The sequence below is a fragment of the Lycorma delicatula genome, chromosome 8 (genome assembly GCF_047948215.1).
Source record: "Lycorma delicatula isolate Av1 chromosome 8, ASM4794821v1, whole genome shotgun sequence".
Classification (NCBI taxonomy): Eukaryota; Metazoa; Arthropoda; class Insecta; order Hemiptera; family Fulgoridae; genus Lycorma; species Lycorma delicatula.
Window position 1 is genome coordinate 63241745 of NC_134462.1, and position 21401 is coordinate 63263145.

Below are 21401 nucleotides of genomic sequence, written 5' to 3' on the forward strand. Positions count from 1 at the left end.
AAGTAAAAAGTTATGTAAAAAAACTGTTTGATTTTACTCTTTGAGTAAAATCTTGAGATACAGGACCTGTGGTGATCGTATCACTCCACTCTGCTTGACCAATTGAAAACAAAATTAAATGACATCAATGACCAGTATTCAGAAGTCATCTTACAAAAATTTTATAAATATTTGTTAATCTGGTCAGAAGATATAAAAAAAAAAAACAATAAATAACAAAAAAGCAACAAAAAATACCCTTATCCCCCACCCCTGAATGAAATTTCCCACACTGAAAACTAAAATGATATTCTAATCTAATGAAATCATGTAATTAGTAAAAGAATAGAGTCCAGAAATTACAAAAAGGAAAAAGAATCTTTTGCCCCCACCCTTTCAGGGAAAAGACTAACACCATCACACAATTGGCATTAAATTTATAATCACATCTGATCCACATTACAGTGTACTGGGTTTGGATATTGACTAAGCCTCACCAGCACTCTTTGTCTATCCAAAATTCTCTCTCTTTCCCTCTGTTTCCTCCCAATATTATTTCTACCCTTATTCTGTCTCCTTATCTTCCACAAGGTCTTCCTCTTGGATGTTTTCCTACATCTTTCATCTCTTCCACTTGTCTTGGGATTCTGTCTCCAGCCGTTTCCTAGGTGCCCAAGCCAACATACTTGACTCCATCCAATTCTCTCTCTTATAATATTTACTCCCAATTTATTTCTTACTTCCACATTCCTTATTCTTTTTCTTCTTGTTATTCCCATTTTGCCTCTTAAAAATTTAACTTCCCCTGCAGGTGCAGGCAACTCCAATCTTTTTCTGTCACTGCCCATGTGTCAGCTGCATATGTAATTTAGGAACGTAATAATTTATATATTACTAACTTTGTTTTTAGTGGTAATTTCTATCCCAGACCAAATTTTTAATAGTTTGAAAGAAGTTTCCTCCTTTCTGCAATTGGCTGGTTTTCCCATTTTCTACCCTCACACCTGCTGTCAGACTAAAACCCAAATACTTAAATTTATCAATGGCATTCATCAGTGTTCCCCCCAGCATAATAGTCCTCACCACTTTTCTTTTCTCCATTGCCAATGCTGTATACGTTTCAATGATTCAATCTGATTATTCAGTGTAGCTGCTCTTCCTGCATTCCAAAATTTAATTAACATTATCTAAGTCAAAAAATGATTAATTTTATTTAATTGAATTGTACTGATATTAAATCTAAATTGAACATAAATTTATTAATAATACTTACATTCTGTTAGTTTGTTCATCAAATTAAAAACTTGAACAAAAAAGGTCATCGAATACTTTCCAGCATTGACTAAATGTGGAAATGCTTCTCGTGAGTCTCTGTATCGACGCAGACATTGAGCAAATCGAATCCATGCTGGTACGCATCCCACAACACATCTACTGTAAAGAAATGATGGTTCTGATGAGCATTCATGAAAATCTGTTGAAAAACAAAATAAAATTATTATTTTTTTTTTTTTTTATGTCTAGGAAAATGGGGAGATAGATTTAATTATATAATTAGTTATCACTGTTTTATTTCCTTATGTAATAAAGTAATACTTAATTTTTTCTTTCATTATTAAAATTTTAGAACGCTTATTGAAGAAAATAGCAAGTACCTATATATCTGACAAAAGAATTGTCACATAAAAGGACATGCTGACAATGTGTCAGTGTGTCCCTTTACTTTCACCATTCAACCAAATTTATACTGCTGAACTTCAGCATGTCAACTTACTGAAATGCTTATACTTACACCCCAAGTTATACCTCCATTTTATTCTTAAAGTTCTTGAGTTATAATGAATATCATTACTTTTAGTGAAAATAATACATTTTGTAATGATTCTTATATCTTGGCTGAATCACAGCCATGAGAAAGACTAGTACAGATAGTAAAAAACAACAAATTAATTTAAATCTTATGTAAATAACATTTAAATTAATAAATAAAGATTTAATACATTTTGTCAATAGAAATAAAGCTTTTCTTACCTCCTGCAGTAACCCAGTTTCCATTAGTGTAATAAAAACAACCAAGAAAATGTAAATCTAATAAAACTGTTGCTAGACTATTGAGTTGATCAGCCAGCCAGAAATCTGCAAATTCTACACGAAAAAATGGAGCACCTACCATTCTTCCCTAGATAGAAAAAACAAAAGTGTTTTAAAACTTTTAATATTGCATTTCATTTACAATTTTAGTTATAATTTTAAATAAGAAAATAAGTTTTTTTCTGATTTATGTTTTTGTATGGCAAGTATTATTTCTCTTCTGAAGTTAAGTTCTGTTTGCTTCCATCACTCTAGTTTTCATCAGTCTGCGCCTGATCTTTGTATCTTTATTGTCCAAGATGAAAAATCTTAGGTTTTAATTAATTTTCTATTTGTATTTGTATTTTCTATTTTTGCAAATTGCAAATTTAAATATTTGTAAGAATTTGAAAAATTTCAAAAATGTGATACAATAAAATAGATGTAAAACCTATTTTTTATCATAAATTAATATAATATATTCACTTTTTTGGCTGATACGATGTATTCTTACAGCTAAACAGTTGAGTGGTCTGAGAAGGAGGCCAGGGAGGATCATCAACCCCTTAATATCTAATGTAAATTGTCATAAAATAAGCCTAATTTCTATTATAGTGTATTTTTAAATTAAGCTGTTTTTATGTATTTAATTAATTTTTATGAGGTACATCATGCCTTTAGAAATCACTCCCCTCTCTTCACCCAGCCTTAATGATGAAGTATGTAAAATACTTACAATTTTCTTCCATGTGTCGAAGTTTTTTTGGACGACTTATACTTTGCTTCATGCTTTTCCTTCTATGTTTTCTATAGAGTACATCTCAGTGTAACATCCAGCAATAGTCTGCCATCATCGTAGTAGCCCATTTTCCGTGATACCACCTTTCCATTTCTTTCCTGATGAAATCTCTCACTCACCTCTTTACTAACAGCACCCAGATTTTCAGGAAAATAGTCCACATGTGAATTTAGTAAGTGAACCTTCAAGCTCATGAGCTTGAAGGTAGACTTCCTAAATTTAGTACAAAAATTAGTAATTAGTAATTTAGAGTACAAAAATGTTTGTACTTCTGCAGCTTGTTCTCAACAACTGATTTGAAGTTCGGATCCTTCTTATTGCCCAGAAACTTGGTTACTACATCTTTAAAGGCTCCCCAGGCTTCTTTTTCTGCAACTTCCATTTGTTTCTCAAAATTACCATCTTTGAGAAGTTTTCTAATGTCTGGACCAGTAAAGACACCCAATTTCATTTTAGTGGTTGATAAGACTTTAAATTTGTCACAAATACTCCAAACGAGTTTGAGTTACTAGTCAATCAGTTCAAAGAAGCCAGAAAAATGACTAACTATGATGAATTTTTTAGAAGTCAAAAAACAGAACTCGAGGGTCTACTAAAATTCAGAATTGAAATGCATATTTCATATAATGTACCATTCAAAATAGAACATGTGAAATAGGGAGGGATGAATTTTTATAATATTTTTATTTTGAAACGCTACACTGCCAAAAAGTTGCCTCTAGGGCACCTAAGTAAAACGCAGATGAAATTTAAAAAAATATCAAATCTATCGGTAGTGCATGTGCTTAAATATTTGAAATTTAATGAAAAATACAAGTTTATCTTGAATTTTAAAAATCAATAAAAATACAAGATAAAAATTTGCTGTATTGAAAAAGCTTTAAAAGTAATGCAAAAAAACCCCGTTGGATTAAGATAACTATAAAAATTATTTTATTCTGGATAGCGCAAAGCATTACAAATCTGTAACTTAACATATTTTTTACTAAACGTATGCGACGTGCAATGGTGTCTATTGTAGCCGTCACCACTTCTAGAATTCCGGTAGCGCTCTGCACCTGTCTTCACCCCCAACCACATCATTGCTATGGAATTTACCCAAAATGCAATGCAAAGCGCGCACGCCTCCCACCATTTATGAGCTCCGTGACACAACAGTGTCAGTGTTGGGCAGGCAATGATCGTGATGGCGCGTTTCAGTAGTGTTTGCTTCAATAATGTAGTTTATAACTTATAAGTGTGTTTGTTTATAACATTATTTTATTACTGTATCCTAATGGCTGTATCTAAGAAAATTACACGCAGCGAGTTTAATTGTCCATTATTCGGTCACCCAAAGTTATCTGCGAGTAAATTTTTGACTTATGAAGACGTTCTTAAGTGTTTTTTCAATAAATATTACAATTTGGCATTGAAAGCAAACAACAGGTCAGTAAGTTTTTCTCAAGTTTCAAAACTAGATGTAAAGGAAACAAAAACAATTACTCAAAAATTTAAAAGAAATGTAATCAAACATAAAAGAACTCGTTCCACAATTGACGGGAAGCACAGCCATCTTGCTCAAAACAAACAGATTCAGAAACTTGCCTGCCAAAAGAAGTAGTAAGTAATTTGTTTGAAGACACTGAAAATGACAGTGATGAAGATCTTAAATTACCAAAGTCTGAAATTTTAAGTCACCATAGCAGATGCGTGTTAAATTGAAAAATACTGTGCTGACTAGTGATCGCTTTGAATTGTCAGATAGAGCAATAGCAGCCATGGCTTCAAGTCTGATGCAGGATTCTGGTATTGTAACTGATAAAGACAGCACCTATGTTGTTGACAAAAGTAAACTAAAGATGGGAAAAAAATGTTAACCATTCAGTACTTCAAATGCAAAACGAGGAAAAGCATAACCCATTTCAAGGACTGTATTTTGATGAAAGGAAGGATTCATGATTGAAAAAGTTAACTCAAAGCAGTTTTGATGAACAATAAAAGAGGAGCATTACACGATTTTAAAAGAATCAGATTCTGTTTACATCGACTATGTGTCACTCTCTTCTGGTTCTGCCAACGGCATTATATCTTATTTAACTGAAACTGGATTTTCACTTCAGGAAGTGGACGTAGTTGGATGTGATAGCACCGTTACTAATACGGGTTGGAAAGCAGGTGTCATTCATAAAATTGAAGAACACATTAAAAGACCACTACAGTGAGAGGTGTATCTTACACTTTAATGAATTGCCATTCCGGCATTTGTTTCAAGCTTTAGATGGTGAAACAACAGAACCAAAATCATTTAGTGGTCCAATTGGTACACAACTCAGTAAATGTGAAAAAATCTTGGTGGTAAATTTTGACAGTATACACTGTGAAATTCCAGATACTGATCGAAAAATATTAAGCAGAGATCAACAATATCTGCTGGACATCACCTGTGCTAAAAGCAAGTAATTGCACTGAATATTTATCTGCTTGTGAACCTGGCCCACTTTCCCTCTCAAGGTGGTTAACAATAGTGAGCAGAGTTCTCAGATTGTATATAAGTATCAAAAACCCAACAGATGAACCCAAGATCTTAGCTTCTTTCATATTAAAATAATGTATGCCTGTATGGTTTCAAATTAAAACAAGTAAATATTTCACAAATGGACCAGAACATGTATTTGAAGTTATAAAATCATCAAGATTCCTTCTAGAAAACTTGCTAAAGGTCATTGATTCAGTAATTGAGAGAAACGTATTTTATGTTCATCCAGAAAACTTACTTTTGAGTATGATAGTAGATAAAAGGGATCATGTAAGAGAGTTGGGTTATAGAAGAATTATAAAGGCTAGAAACATAGCTTCTAAAAGGAAGTCAATCAGGAGTTTCCAAATACCCAAAATCAATTTCCAAGCTAAGAACCACATCAAAATGATTCATTAGGGCAATACTACACTTTCATCACCACCTTTGCTGTGAAGAGTCACCGATCAAGAGATTTAGTCTAAGATCAAATCAAGTGGAACAGCAGCTGAATGGAACTTTAACAAATTCCCATGTCATACCCAAGCAGTAGAACAATGCGTCAAGCTTGTCACCAAGGCATCTCAAAAGATGGTTGGATTTAGTTCAAGAGATGATTTTATAAGAACAACACTTCTTTGAAGATCATCAATGCCTAGTTCTTCAAGCAAATATAAATTCACACTACCTGAATAAGACAAGTAAAACACTTATTGCCTTACAAATTAAACATTCCAAGTGACAAAAAATAAACTTTTATTTGTTTCTTTTAAAATATTTCAATTTTGGTTTTTTAAGTTTAATGTACTAATAAAATAAAGTAAAATGTATCATTTTTCAACTTATTTATCCCCACTACATGTTGTTCTACCAGAATGAGCCGATAATTGATTGTAACAGGAATTCTTATGTCTGCTCTGTTTATTGGAAAAAGTATGAAATTTGTATATTTTCTCAAAGTTTCAGGCTAATGCGCTACCACCAGGTATAAGATAAAATAATTTACCTTTTTTATTTACACATAACTGTTTTAGAGGCAAGTTTTCTGTGGTATTTTTCGGCCCACCCTAGTGTGACAGCATTGGAGAAAACCAGCAATATAGCTTCTTGTCCAGATGAAGTTCATTATGTCATGATCAGACAGCTAAGCACCACTGCAAAACTTAGATTATTAGAACTATATAATCAGATATGGCAGAATGGAGTGTACCTGCGGCAATGGAATAAGGCAGATATTGCAACAAATCCAAATGAAGATAAAAATCTGACTACCAGTAACAGTTACTGTCCTATTTCCTTGATGTATGCTATGTGAAAAATTTTTGAAGTAATGATAAATAATTGACTTCTTTGGATTATAGAAAGAGAATGTCTTTTATCCTCCAAGCAGGTTTTCGACAGTACCACTCAACTATTGACCAAATGATCAATTAGAGAATGATTATATAAAAGCTATATCAAAGGAAACATTGTGTCAGAGTCTTCTTTCATCGGCAGAAGGGTTTTGATATGACTGTCATCATGTAATAATACTTCAACTAAATGAATAGGACATTTGCGGCCAGTCTACCAGTACTACTTGGCAACTATATGAACGGCCGTACTTTTCAAGTATGGGTTTACAATGAGTACTCGTCCGAAATAAGATTAGAAAATGGCATACCACAAGGCTTGCCATTGACTGGTATCTTGTTTTCACAATCACTATCAATAAACTGATTTTAGCCATTACAGCAGAAAAAAGAAAAATTACATCAATGAATGACCTGCAGTTGTATATGGCAGTAACACTACAGTTATGGTGAAGTATAAATTGCAACAAGCAATTAACGCCCTTAATGAAATTGCAAGGAATAATGGTTTTAAATTCTAACTAGAGAAAACCAGCCATTTCACTATACAGAGAAAACCATTTCAAATTTTCACATAGTGTGTACATTTCTGTAAGAAGACAACTCCTCACCATAGTCCTGCTTTTGGGTGATCAATGATCACCCAACCCAATACAAGGACAATGAACGATTTTTAGGTCTACTATTCCTTAGATAAATTCCTTACATTCGAACTACATATACCAGAGTTAGATGCATGAAATTCCTAAACATTATTAAATGCTTATCAAACATCAATTGGGACTCAGGTAAAGAAATATTACTGCAGCTGTATAAAGCATTGGTTCAATTGAAGCTTGATCACGGTGTATCATATATTCACCTGCTAGAAAGTTGCATCTACAAAAGTTAGATGTAATACATAACAGCAGAATCAGATGTGCCACAGGTGCTTTTCGTACAAACAGGTGACTAGTTTAATGTCAGAAGCCGGTATTATAATGCCACTACATTATAGAAAAGAGATCATACTGTAAACATTTGTAATAAATATATGGGCCTTTCCTACACACATAAACAATAAAACCTTTAACAACCATCCTTTGGATGCATTATATGAACATTGTGCTACCTATTCCAGACCAGCCAGAATACAATATTATGAATTAACAAGGAAGATAATATGGAATTGTTTTACCAAACACATTAGCAATTTATACAAGAGAAATATTGCCATGACTTTTATCAATGGTAAGCACAAGACTGGATCTCTCTTATGGAAAAATAAAAGAGAAACCAGCAGTGATCATCCAACAAGAATTTTCATCGAACCATCAGTAACTACGAAGGCTATATAAAAATCTATACTGATAGTTCTAAACTGTAGACTTTGTTCTAACTGAATACTGATAGTTACGATGTTGGATGTTCCATATAAATAAATGGAGAAGCCCATTCATGGAAACTGCCAGATATGGCAAATGTTTATACAGCAGAGCTCATTGCTCTAAAAACAAGCTCTTCGCCACACAGAACATTTTTGCGAAGAGGGAGTGTTCATATGTTCCAACTCGTTAAGCACACTAACTGCTACTCGGAACAAGAACATTAAGGATGTTACCACTCGGAACAATAAGGTCCTTATTGTAAACATCCTGTCCATTCTGTATGTTTTAAATCAACAAGAACTGTATTTTTATGGATTCCAGGGCATACTGGTTTACCAAGAAACAAAAGTGCAGACAAAGCTGCAGAATGGCCATAATTAGTGATAATATAGATATAATTCCTGTTCAAGTGGCATATGTTAAAAATACTCTAACCAGCACTATCAGAAACACATGGAGAAGGCTAAATACGAAATTAAATGCAATTAAAACCTCTATAAATGGAAGAGTGACATGAAACTGACTTGCCAAGAACAAGTGGCGATGACCAGACTCAGAATTGGTCACAAACAAATAACAAACTCATATTTGTTAACCAGCGAAGAAAGACCAGTGTGCAGTATATGTGATAAACAGCTTATAGTCAAACATCGACTCAAAGAATTTACTATATATGAAGACCTCAGAAAGAGGTATGAACAAAAAAATAATATTGTTGCCGATTTGGAATATACAGAAGAAAAGATAGTTGCTTATCTACATGCTAGCAAACAATTAACAAGTGTGTAAGTCAGTATGATTTACGTCTTCTTAAGAATTCACTATGTAAAGGAGCTAAAATACGAACATGGATTTTATTTAATCTTCTTGGTACTGTCAAGACAGAATTTTATTTTTAGTGTTTTTTTATTTTTAGTGTTTTTTTATTTTTAGTGTTTTTTATTTAAGTGTTTGGGCCCTTTACACATTGTAAGTATTATTAGTGCATGTTATAAGTGAGTTTAAATGTTTCGCATTATGTTATCTTTAAATAAAATGCAAGAGCTCTTTACACCCTTACATCTGACAAACCTGTTGTTGAATTAAACTCTTTTAAAAGAATGTGATGAGGGCTAATGACCAAATTCGATGTCCAAATAACAGAAATAAATTACTTGTTTAATGGCTTTTTCTATTCTGATGTACTTACCTTTACATTCTTTATATTTAATCCTAGCTCTTACATCCTACAATCTCAATTATTTGTTTTAATTTTTTTACCTTTGTCTTCCTTTATAATTTTTACCTTCCATATTTCCTTCTACAACCTGAATCCTTCTATTTTTATGGATGCCTTAATATAATCTTCTTCTTTTTAAAATAACAAACACTTCTTCTGTCTTTTCTAATTCAAAGATAAAAATAATAAAACTTAACATCATGTTTCCAGAATCTACTGTTTACTTTTTTGGCTTTTATTCTGTCCACTTTTCACTACGTTATTTAAGATAAAATTGAACATTATTACTTTAAGCTTTTTCTTATTCCACAAAAATATTTTTAGAATATTTTTTTTATAATGCCTAGAACCATTTTTTTGTTACTAACAATTTTTTTTTTTGCATGAAAATATTGTCTCATTTTACTTTTGGATATTTTTTTCAATTTTATCCATCCTTTGAGAGCTTAATACTTAAATAAGAAAATTCTTCAACTTCAGATGTATTACATTCTACATCAATATTTACCTTACTGAAATTTAAGTTACTGTTGTATTTCATTAACAATTTTTTTTTAAAACTTAGAGTAATTACTTAACTTGTTACCTATTGAATAAATAAATATTTAATTAATTTATGTATAAAAATAAATATACATTAATTAATAACTTACTATAATTTTAAGAAGCCAAAATCTAGCCTCATGTCGGAATGTTTTGAGAGGATTTATGGTAAATACTCCCATTATTATAAGAAGAGATAATGGATTAACATAAGGTGGTATACTGAGTGAAGCGCTGTACAAAAAACTCAAAAGACTAAGAGTCCATATAACACCAAGTATTGCTGCCATCTCCATTAAGTGTTGCTCTGATAAATGATTTCTTGGGTCCAATTCAAATATAAGCACATGATTTACACCAGATGAACGCCAGCCATATACATTGACACCAATTAAAAATAGGAACTCAACTATTAATAATGGTCCACGATATAATCTAAATGCAGTCTTAAGATCCTCGCTGCCGTTTTCATGAAATATTGCTGCTAACAATCAGATCTATACATCATAAGGTACACTGAAGTTTAAGATAAAAAAAATTGCACAAAATCTATCAATAAAAATAATACATATATTAAATCATTAAAATTAATTTTTTAGAATTTTATTTTTGTTTTACTTCTGTGTGGTCTCTGTTGGCTACTTTCAAAGAGATATCTGTTTTTTCAAAACCAACTTTTGTGAAAGTTAATTAAAATGTTAACATCACAGAAAGAGATGTTTGCTACCTTGTTATTCCAAAACATCTCTATTTTTTTTTAATTTGAGTTTACTTTTTAGAAAGAAACCAGATCTGAAGAAGCAGAAATCTGTGTAATATTATTACTCAACAGAAACTGTAATAAAGAGAGCAGCAAGTAAAATAATTTTTCAATTAATTTAAAATAAAATAATTAAACTTTCTTACTAGGATCCTTTTGTTAAAATATTTGTTTTTTATATATTATATTATGGTGATAACTTCATTTATGAATATTTACTTTTAGGAATTAAATTGTTTAGATTTGTTACTTTTCTTATTTATTTTTAGCACCATAAACATAAAACAGAAATATGAATAATTAATAAAATTTTAAGGAGTAATTTAGAGATTTGTTTATGCACAGTTTTTTAATCTATTTCATTGCAGTCTTATGTACCAATCTTTGAAGTTTATTTTTCCTCTAAAAAATGTTATAATAATGGTACTTGGTCGGTAGCATATGATTGCTTCTATGAATAATTAATAATCTGTTTTGATATTGTTAACTAAATATATACTATATTGTTGTACTATGAAAATCTATTAACCATTAGAGCCAAAAATATAAACTTTTGACCTGTAATTATGTTCCCTTTAGCAATATGGCGGAACGTACTATTAGTGTACTATATATTGAAGCATTACTCTCTACCTAGAGCATTACATGCTGTATCTTTGCTGATACATTTGAAAGTCAATAACTTACTTCATATTTACAGTAAAAAACTGAGGGTGGTTTTGATTTTATTCCCTAATCACTTTTCTATTTAACATAAAAAATTTCGTTTCAGTACCAAAATACTTCATACATTGAATATGTTTGATCATCATTTCTTTATTTTTTTTTTAGACTTAACTACATGACTGTGAGAAACAATCAAGAAAACTAAGCTTTTTTTTCTTTAATAATTGATTTTTTCCTTTGTTGAAAGTTATAATAAAAAAATAAGTAGAAATATTTATACAATATATAATGGTTAATTTTTTGTTCATTCTAAATTAGCTGTTATATACTACGATTGTCTTGATTTTGTTTTGTTATTACAATAAATTAAAAATTATTATGCTGTGTTATATTATTGTACTGTATTATTTTTAAAGAACCTTATCTGTCTATTCTGCCATCCTTTATGACCATCGTCCTTAACTCTGATGAGTATCAGAAATTATATTGCACAAAATATATTCTTACAGTTCTCAACATCTGTCTTTCAAATACATTCATAATTTTATTTCAGTAATTATTCTTTTTATAACAATTATATTAGCTTTTTTCCTTTTAAAAGGAAAATCATTATGTAGTCATTTTGATAGTGGCTGAGGCAGAGTTATAGACATAGTGAATGACTGTTTTGTATTGTATTTCTTACACTGCTGGTAGAATAATAAATTTCATTATTTTGTTAAAATATGATTATTTCCAACTAATCAGTAAATAATTAATGAAACACTTATTTAAGAGGTAAAAATGTAATTAATGATAAAGTTCTATAAAAAAAAAAATTACTATGGCAGTCACAACACATATTAAAAAAAAGGTAAAAATAAAAAAACAAAAAACTTCTATTAAACTAATCTGGACTCTTAGTAATGTTGTGAAAGGGCAAAAGTTTTCAAGAAAAAATAAACCAGTTTTAATTATTCAACTAATTAAAGACAAACACCTTCCTATAATGACTGAATTGATTTTTTTTTAAATTATTTTCTTTATTACAGAGAATTATTTAATATAAGCCATATTCTCACTGTTAATTTTTAAACCAATTCTAAGTCATAATTTCATAGAAACATGCAAAGAATTATAAAGTCATAAAAATTTGAACCAAAATATTATGTTTACCCACTGACTATTGCTTCTCATAAATTGAATAGCATTTATTATCAATTAGAAATATCTTTAATGAACTTTTGAATTTTTTTTATTGTAGTCTTTTTAGAAGTTTTAATATTAATTTAATTTCCAAGTATAATGATGTTGTCTTTTGAAATGCATAATTTTAAATTATATTCTTAAGTGTGAATTATGCATTTATATTTTGCATTATGATCACAGATATTTTCATTATTTTTACTTTCCCATCTATAGCAGTAACAAGAAAGTATATAGATTGGTAAAAAAAAAATCTAAAAATATTGGAGTTTTTTTAAGTTTTGTGCCCTAAGCAGACATTTAAAAAAAATTTTAGCAAACAAAATATATTTAAATAAATTTTTAATAATCTGCAAAAAAAATTGATTCCAATGCTACCAAGTCCAAAAAAATCTATTTTGTATATATGTATGATATTTGCCTGTGTTTGGTCTTATAACTCAGGACACCATTAACTGATTTTCTTCAAACTTAGTTGACAGATATTACTTTCAGGAGGAAAGAATGAATTAAATTTTTTCAAAAACTGGAAAAAGGAATGGGGTATTTTGGCAGAAATAAAATCTGTAATCTTTATTCGGGCACTTTAACAAAAAATTTTACATACAAAAGTAGAAGGTTTTTTATTAAGATTACAAATTACTAAATTTTTATTTAATATTCACCCCCTCCCCAAAAAATTATGTTATATATTTTTTTCTTTTTTTAGCTACTTGTACATCTTGCTTCAGAAAAGGAGTTAATGGGAGTTTTTACATCTATATTTTCTATATATATTACCAGTTCAAACCACTATAAAATGTTTTTGTTCATCCAATTCCAATGGTCTATGGTAACAAAAAATATATTTTTAATTTAAAAAAAAAGTAATTTATTTTAAATTTAAATCCATCTTGCAAGTTACCTCTTGCATTTAAAATGTAACAATTTTAATTTTTTGATTATGCTTACTCTTTTAGTATTTCTTGAAAAAAAATTACCAGAAATTTTCATTGCCTTCCTAGAAAATTACAACTTTGTTTATTTAGAGTTACATCTTTATCTTTGAATTTTTTTAAATTATTATCACCTTTTAGGGATTATTTTCATAAAAATTAATTTGTGTGAATGCTTCTTGAATATGGGAGCCTCCAAGACGAAAATAATTTTTTTTGCAATTTCATATTTTTAATCTTCAAAACGTATTTTGTTAAATAATAATAGTCACTAAAATAACTTAATACCCCTTCTCTTATGAGGAGCTCCCAAATTTTAAAAAAAATTGAAAAAGGTTTTCTTAAATTTTGATTTTAGTCAGTTTTAATGAATATTTTAATCATTAAAAAAGTCCCAAAATTTTCAAAAAAATGAAAACATTTTTTTTTTAAATTGTGATACTAATATTAAAAACATATTTATTGCTTTATTTTTATGAATGTCTTGACTTCAAAAATTAAAAGATTTAAATGTAATGAAAATGGATATTAATATATATTTAATTCATTGAACTGGAAAATGAATTGCATAACTTCACCGGCATAGCTGGGAGTTATGTAATTCATTGCTGAGTTTTTTAATGCTAAAGATTTTATTTATACCATTATACTTCAAACATACACAGTAAAACCTGATTAGTTCAGATTTTAATCTAGATGAATGAAGGAAATTTTACAGTGTGATTGTCGTATTTGGATTTAAATAAAGTTTCTGTGGTAAAATAATAATTTATTAACAATTAATTATTAACCAACTTTTAAAAAAGAAGAAGAAGGTTGTCTTCTACCCCATTTTATTTTTATTTTTTTGTAGACGAATTCCTTTGATGATCCTATTTTAAGTCTTTTCAGTAAAGTTTGAATGGTTATATCTGTAATTGTAAGCCAGATTACATCAAAATTTAATAGATAGGTATCTTTCTTTACATTACATATTTTTTAATATATATTGCCAAACAATAGAGTATAAACCAAATTAAAGTTCAACCAACTGATACTGAGTAATGGATCATACCCAAGACATAGCACTGATTGACCCTCGACTACCAAAGTACACTGGGAAGATGGTATTTAGAAGATCTGTCTATTTTTATACTTTCAAGATTATTATATTTTGCTAAAATTAGTTTACTTAATTTTAAACAAAAGATTATATGTTTTATTTGGTGAATTATTAGTAATTACCTGACAGAATCACAGCAATGAAGAGTACAATAAAGGAACCAGAAAAAAGGCCAACCTTAAATGTTGTCCAAGGACTTTGTTGTTCTCCGAGAGGTGGTACTCTTAACCTTTTCATTGCTTTTTGCCTGTCTCCACCTTCAAGATCCTGTGTCACTGTATTTTCTGTCTCACTGATCAATTGTTCAATATCTTTATTCGTGTAAAAATGTGATACTTCAACATGTTCAGCTCTAAATTTTGCTCCAAGATTTACATTTAGTAGCTACAAAAAAAAAAATTATAATTTATAGAAAATAAAGTTTTTGTACACCACATCTAACGCTCTTTTTCTGTTTAACCTCCAGCTAGGAATGAATGAAGGTGACATCTAAGGATGAATGAATATGATATGTATGAATGTGAGTGAAAGTGTCTAGTCTTGTACACTCTCAGGTCAACCACTCCTGAGAAGGATGGTTAATTGAAACCCAACCACCAAAGAACACCAGTATCCACAATCTAGTATTTAAATTCATATAAAAGTGGTTGCCTTTACTAGGATTTGAACCTTAGAACTCTTGACTTTGAAATCGGCTAATTTGTGATGACAAGTTAACTACTATATCAGCCCAATGGGCTACACTCATCTTACTACAACAATCATTATAAAATTATATTGATTATTGTATAACCAAAATTTATATTATAAACTTTAATTGTCAGTGAGATTAACCAATAGCTTACGTATTATTTTTTATGCCATAATTACATGGACAGCAGCCACCCCCTATAATGTGTTGCAAGCTTTAGGAAAAAATTATATCTTTTTCTTCTAGATATTATTGATTTTTTTTTTTTATACGATTATGGTGAAAAATAGATATATTCTTTATCAGTAGGATATAATTTAATTATCTGGCTATATTTATTTATTATGGACTATATTATTTAAGGACTATTTATTTTGTGAAATTTTTTATTTACATTGCCAACATATTAAGGTATATTTTTTACAATAAAAAAAATCTCTCTCACTCTTAATTTCTGATAAGCCATTACAGTCTCCAGAGATTAATTTTTCTTCACTGAATAGCTGTGAGGGGAGATGTAGAAATGACCAAAATAAAAGTAAAAAATTATTATGAACAATAGAGAATGAAATGATGTTTAAAATATGATCATACTTGTATATGATTATAATGTATTTTATACTGTTGAGAGAAAATATTCAAAATACAATCACATTCATATATCTGTTTAATAAATACAACTGACATATTTGATCTAATTTAGGAGTCAAACCAAATATTAATGCTAGCACATTAATCATCTCATGGATTGACATATCAGGTCTTGATATGACAGTTTATATTTCCATAAACATTTCGTCTAGAATATCTGAGACATTTCAGAAGATATATCCTACAACTTGAAGGATATAAAATAAAAATTAAATCTCATTTACCAAAGTTATATTTAATAAATAAGTACCCATAGATTACCAGAGTTAAACAATGGTGGTTGCAGTTTCCTTCCATGTTACTGGAATTTATTATAGCCATTAATGATCAAACAGTCAATGTAACAAAAAAAACAAAATATTTGGACAAGTGAGTTTATTTGTATTTTGTTTTTCTAAATAAAGCTTAATTATCTAGCTGGCCACTGTTATAGTGGTTAGCATGTTGGCTTGTTATCGATAGCTGACTTTTTAGCATGCTGGATTTTCAACTCCCAGCAAGGATGTGTGGCATTTTTCACAATTATTTAATCTAACTTTTTTTCTTATTAAAATATGTACATAGTCTTAGGTCATAATATAAAGATAAATAAAAAGGAAATATTTTTTTTTTATTAAATTTTAATTAATATTAAAATTAATATCTTAAATTAAATTTCTTAAATATTGAAGTAATTTTTTCTTCTGATGTAGATTTTGGAAATAAATATAAATTTTAATACATTCTATTTTTAAACTATAATCATTTCTTTCATAACTTTTTTTTATTGATAACATTAAGTATTATCTGAAAAATTGTTTTAGTAGTATTTATTTTTAATTATTGCATATTTATTACTTATATTAATTTATTTTTTTATGAAATAGTTACTAATATACTAGGTTTTATGTATTTTATTTTTTAAATCTTTTATATGCAGTAATAAAATTAATATTAATTGATTAAAATTGTAGTAATCTACAAATTACAGTTAAACAAACATTCTCATTATGGTTTTAGGTTTAAATTTATATGAAAGAAAAAAAGTAGTTTGAAATTAATATACTTGTTTTTTAGTTTATTAAATAAATCTTTTTTACACAGTAGTGCATAATGTTATCCAATGTATTCTCAAAACAAACATTACTTTTTTTATGTATAAAATTTACCACATAAGCTGTATGATTGTGTTATGGGAAATTTTTAACATATATAAAATTCTTTGTCTAACCATATTTGAACTCAGGACCTTGTGGATGAAGGTTGAAACATTACCACTTAGCCACAGAGATTGGTAGATAAATCTAGTTTTATTTTATTTTTATTTTGATAAATATTAAGATTATTTTAGGATTCATCAAAAAGTGTGATGAAATGTGTTAACATTTTAAAATTATTTACTATTCAACTCATTTTCAGTTCATTAATTTCTGGTTCCATTGATTGTTATTCCAAAAGCCTTTTGGAGCTAATTTTTGGCTTCTCATCAGTGGTGTATTGGTTAATATTCAGTTACCATTGTATTTTTCATTGTTCAGTTACCATTGTGTTTTTGTACTTGTTATTATGTTACTACACGTACTTCTTTATTATTGGATAACAGATACTGAAGTGCTAACAGTTACTGTGCTAAAGGACCAATTTATTAGTGCAAAAGATTTTTTTAAATATAAAGTTTCATTAATTTTAAAGTGAGTCATTGAATATTTAATTAGTTTAAAATTGTGTTGAAACTAAAATTATTTTTTGACCATAGTTCTAATTAGCTGCATTAACATTTTAAAATTATTTACTGTTAAATAACTCATTTCAATTTGTTAATTTTTGGTTCCATTAACTGTTATTCTAAAAGCCTTTGAGAGCTAATCTTCAGTGGTGTATTGGTTAGTCAGTTAACATTGTTTCCAAAAATTTTTTTGTAATCATAGTTCTAATTTGTTTTACTATTTACAAGCTACTGTGTAGATATAGCCCTTGGTAATGGCACTAACATCAGATAGAAAGGTAAAAAGAAGTAATTACACTAATAAAATCAAATAATAATCCTTGATTATTCACATTATTTTTCATTTCTATTTTTAGCAAAAATGCAATATTTAAGTAACATGAAGTCTGTAAATAAAGTAATGAGACTGGTTCAAAAAATTTTTTATTTACAATCCAATTATACGTGGACTCTATCACCTTCAAAATAGTTCCCTTTGGAAGCCACGCAATGCTTCAAATGATTTTCCCACTCTACATAGCAGTGTTTGAACTCAGAAACCAGAATATCCTTGAGATGGTCAGTTACATTTTTTTAAATGTTTTCTATTATTCCAAAATGGTGTCCTTTGAGGTGTTTTTTTAAAGTCAGGAACAGGAAAAAGTTGCAGGTACTCAAGTCAAGTGAATAAGGTGGTTGAGGAACTACAGGAATGAGTTTCTTTGCCAAAAACTCATTAACTGAGAATCCAGTGTAACAAGATGCATTGTCATGATGCAACATCCAATTGTCTTTGATGAATAGTCTCACGCAGGCAACTCTTTTTCCACAGTCTTTCAGGAATTTCTCGATAAACATATTGATTTACAGTCTGTCCTGCAGGCAAAAACTCCTTACAGACAATGCCATTACTAATGAAGAAACAAATTAGCATGGTTTTAATTTTTGATTTGCTCATTTTTACTTTTTTGGGACATGTTGAGTTTGAAGTGTGATACTCCTTGCTCTGGCATTTTGTTTCTGGGTCGTACTCAAATATTCAAGATGCATCAGCAGTAATAACATTTTTTTAGAAAATCAGGATCAGTTTCAGTTCACCCTAGATCGCAGCACACCTCTATGTTGTTGTTTTTCTGTTCAACAGTGAAGTTTTTTGAGACCAATTTTGCACAAATTTTTTCATGTCCAATTTGTTTGTCAAAATTTGATAGACTGTGACACAATTCAAATTCAATTGTTTTGCAATCATTCTGATAGTTAATCCCTGGACGCACCATATCAAGTCTCTGATTCACTCAAATTGTCATCACTTTTTAACTTTAACGGTCTCCAGAGCATGGATCATTCACAATTGATTCCCGACCATCTGAAAATGCTTTAAACCGCCTAAAAACTTGGGCTCGTGTCAGAATGTTATCTCCATACACCCTTTTCAATTTTGAAAAAATTTCAGTAGCATTCTCACAGAGTTTAACACAAAACCTGATTGCACAAGTTTGCTCATAATTAGTATCACTCATTTTTGTAACGCACAACAAAAACTCATTTCATGAAAAGTTTGTTGACGTCTCACGAGGCAACAATAGACTAAAAATATTAATGCCTAATATAAATCAGCTAGCTGTTCATATAACCATATGTTTACTAGTAAATTAATAGTGTTGCCACTTTGGCTGCCAAAAAGAACTACTCTCATTACTTTATTTACAGACCTCATATATAGTTTTAAATTTGATTTATTTACGCAGAAATATGTTTGGTTAAATTGAATCATGATGCAACAATATTTCCATTATTTTTACCTACAGCCAGTTTTTTATCACTAGTCTTTTTATTTTTTTATTTTTTTTTGGTCTGGTAACTTAGTGCAAAGTGTAGGATGACTTCAACTTATGCTAAATTAATTATCTTATTGTAACCATCTAAATTATTATTATTGGGGAAAGAAAGGAATTCTTGAAGTGTATAAAAAAACTATTAACAATTACTAGAACCTTTTTTTTGTAATACCACAGATACTTATATGGTAATTTCTACATGAACTTTGGCCTTACATAAGATGATTCACATTCAAATAATGTAGTTTTATGAATTTCTTCAAACCTGTTTGTTCCCTCAACAATGTCTCAATTATGATTGTTGAATTCTTTTTAAAATTTGTTTAGATATGTCTGGAAGGGATCTGTGTGTAGTCAACAGCCATCAGCCTATCACTCTCCTTTCAGTTTTTGGCAACCTCATTCAGCTACTGATTAAAGAACATATTGATATAACAAAATTGAGTCTAACACAGCTTCGTACAGGAGGATGACACATTAACAACTTCATTATTACAAACAAAACAAGTAAAAACCACTAACTACCTATATTCTGGTAATTTTCATAGCTATCAAGGAAGCATTTATTTCCTTGAATGGGAATTCATTTCGCTCAAATCTTTCCTGTCACATGATCCTCTAAGCTGTCCAGGCAAAAGTCAGAGGCTGTCTGACTAATCAAATCATTATATTCAAAGTAATACAGACAATTGCAAAAGTCCATCACTAAAGAAGACCACAAAGTTCAATTTTGGATCTGTTCAAGCTTAAGTAGAAGACTACTCTTAATTTATAGAAAACACATCCACAATTGAAGAAAGCAGAGATGGCTTTTGCCAAAGTAAAGAGCTGGGTAGATTAACAAATGTTAAGTATATCTATATCAAAGGTGAATTTCATGCATCTGAAATGTCTATTAAAATACAGATTTTTTTTTATCCCAACTTAAATAAAAAGTGATCATAATTAGAGAAGCCAGAATCCATAAGTACCTTTCATGTATTCCTAAACAATTAATTGGTTTAGTAATCATGTCAGACAGGTTGTAGTGATTACTGCCATGATAATCCATAAATGAAGGAAAATAGCTTATCAAGAGGGGTTTGTCTTCAGACAGTCTAAAGATGAAGTAAAAGGAATGCAGTGGTGTATAAGGATGGCAAATAAGATTCCATAGCTGTGGTTTGAGCTTATAAATTAGATTTGACAAAGGGTTTACTCTAAAGTTATGGAGCACTCAAAACCGAGCCCGTTTAGTATATTGGTAGTTTTAAAACTTGATTCTTGAGGTTACTCTGAGCTTTGAGAAGACTTATTTAATAGTAATGAAAACTGCAAAGAGAGTAGGATGTGTAGGTATTTAGTGATTGATTCTCAGTTGGTGAAATACTAGGTATAGGAGAGACCATTGATGCCAATCCTGTTCTAAATTTTATTGCATGACACTATATTGTCCTGAAGAAAGGAAATCAATCCCTTGATTACTCTAGAAGACCATGTGGAACATTTCACAAAAGTGTAGGTCTGCTGAATGTATATCAGACCTGAGGGGGACATTACTCTTTTATAGTTTATCTACAAGTGATAGTTTCTCGGGTCTTGCCCAACCTATTTAATTAAATTGGTTTTAAGTAACAAATGATGAATACTTAAAGAAAGTGGTCCAGCTGAGCCAGCATTTGTATTTAGCTTAAGGAACCCAGAACTTCAACGTTAGAAGGAAACCAACTTCTCATAAATAGTGATGCTTTATGGTATAGTGAGGCTTTATGGTTTTTAATGCACTGCGCAATTGTGTTCAAGTTTCTCAATGAGGTTGCAATATGAACCACCTCAGTGATATCTGAATCTTTGAAAATGAGGAATCTCATCGTCTCTGTTGGTACAAATGATGAGGATCTCTGTTCCTCTATAAAGATGAACTTAGTCAAAGTCAAGATTAGTTTGATAAATGTAAACATATACTGGTAAGGCAATGTAGTGGCAAAGTTGCTCAAGTTATCATTGTATGTGCAACCCAATAAAGCCAAAAACAATGAGTCATTTTATATTCTTAATTAATTAACTTAGGATTAGAAAAACAT

General features: G+C 29.7%; 1 protein-coding gene across 3 annotated transcripts in view; it reads right to left on the reverse strand.

Annotated features, from left to right (window-relative positions):
* The window catches only part of LOC142328889 (solute carrier family 53 member 1), a 104965-nt gene that overhangs the window by 12517 nt on the left and 71047 nt on the right, over positions 1–21401 (reverse strand). For 2 of the 3 annotated variants that reach the window (XM_075373029.1, XM_075373027.1), the window contains 4 exons: positions 14597–14858; positions 9937–10310; positions 2011–2158; positions 1253–1453 (listed from right to left, as the gene is read on the reverse strand). In XM_075373029.1, the coding sequence (XP_075229144.1) occupies positions 1253–1453; positions 2011–2158; positions 9937–10310; positions 14597–14858 (985 nt within the window). The remainder of the gene's footprint in view (positions 1–1252; positions 1454–2010; positions 2159–9936; positions 10311–14596; positions 14859–21401) is intronic. The other variant, XM_075373028.1, reaches the window with a different exon arrangement.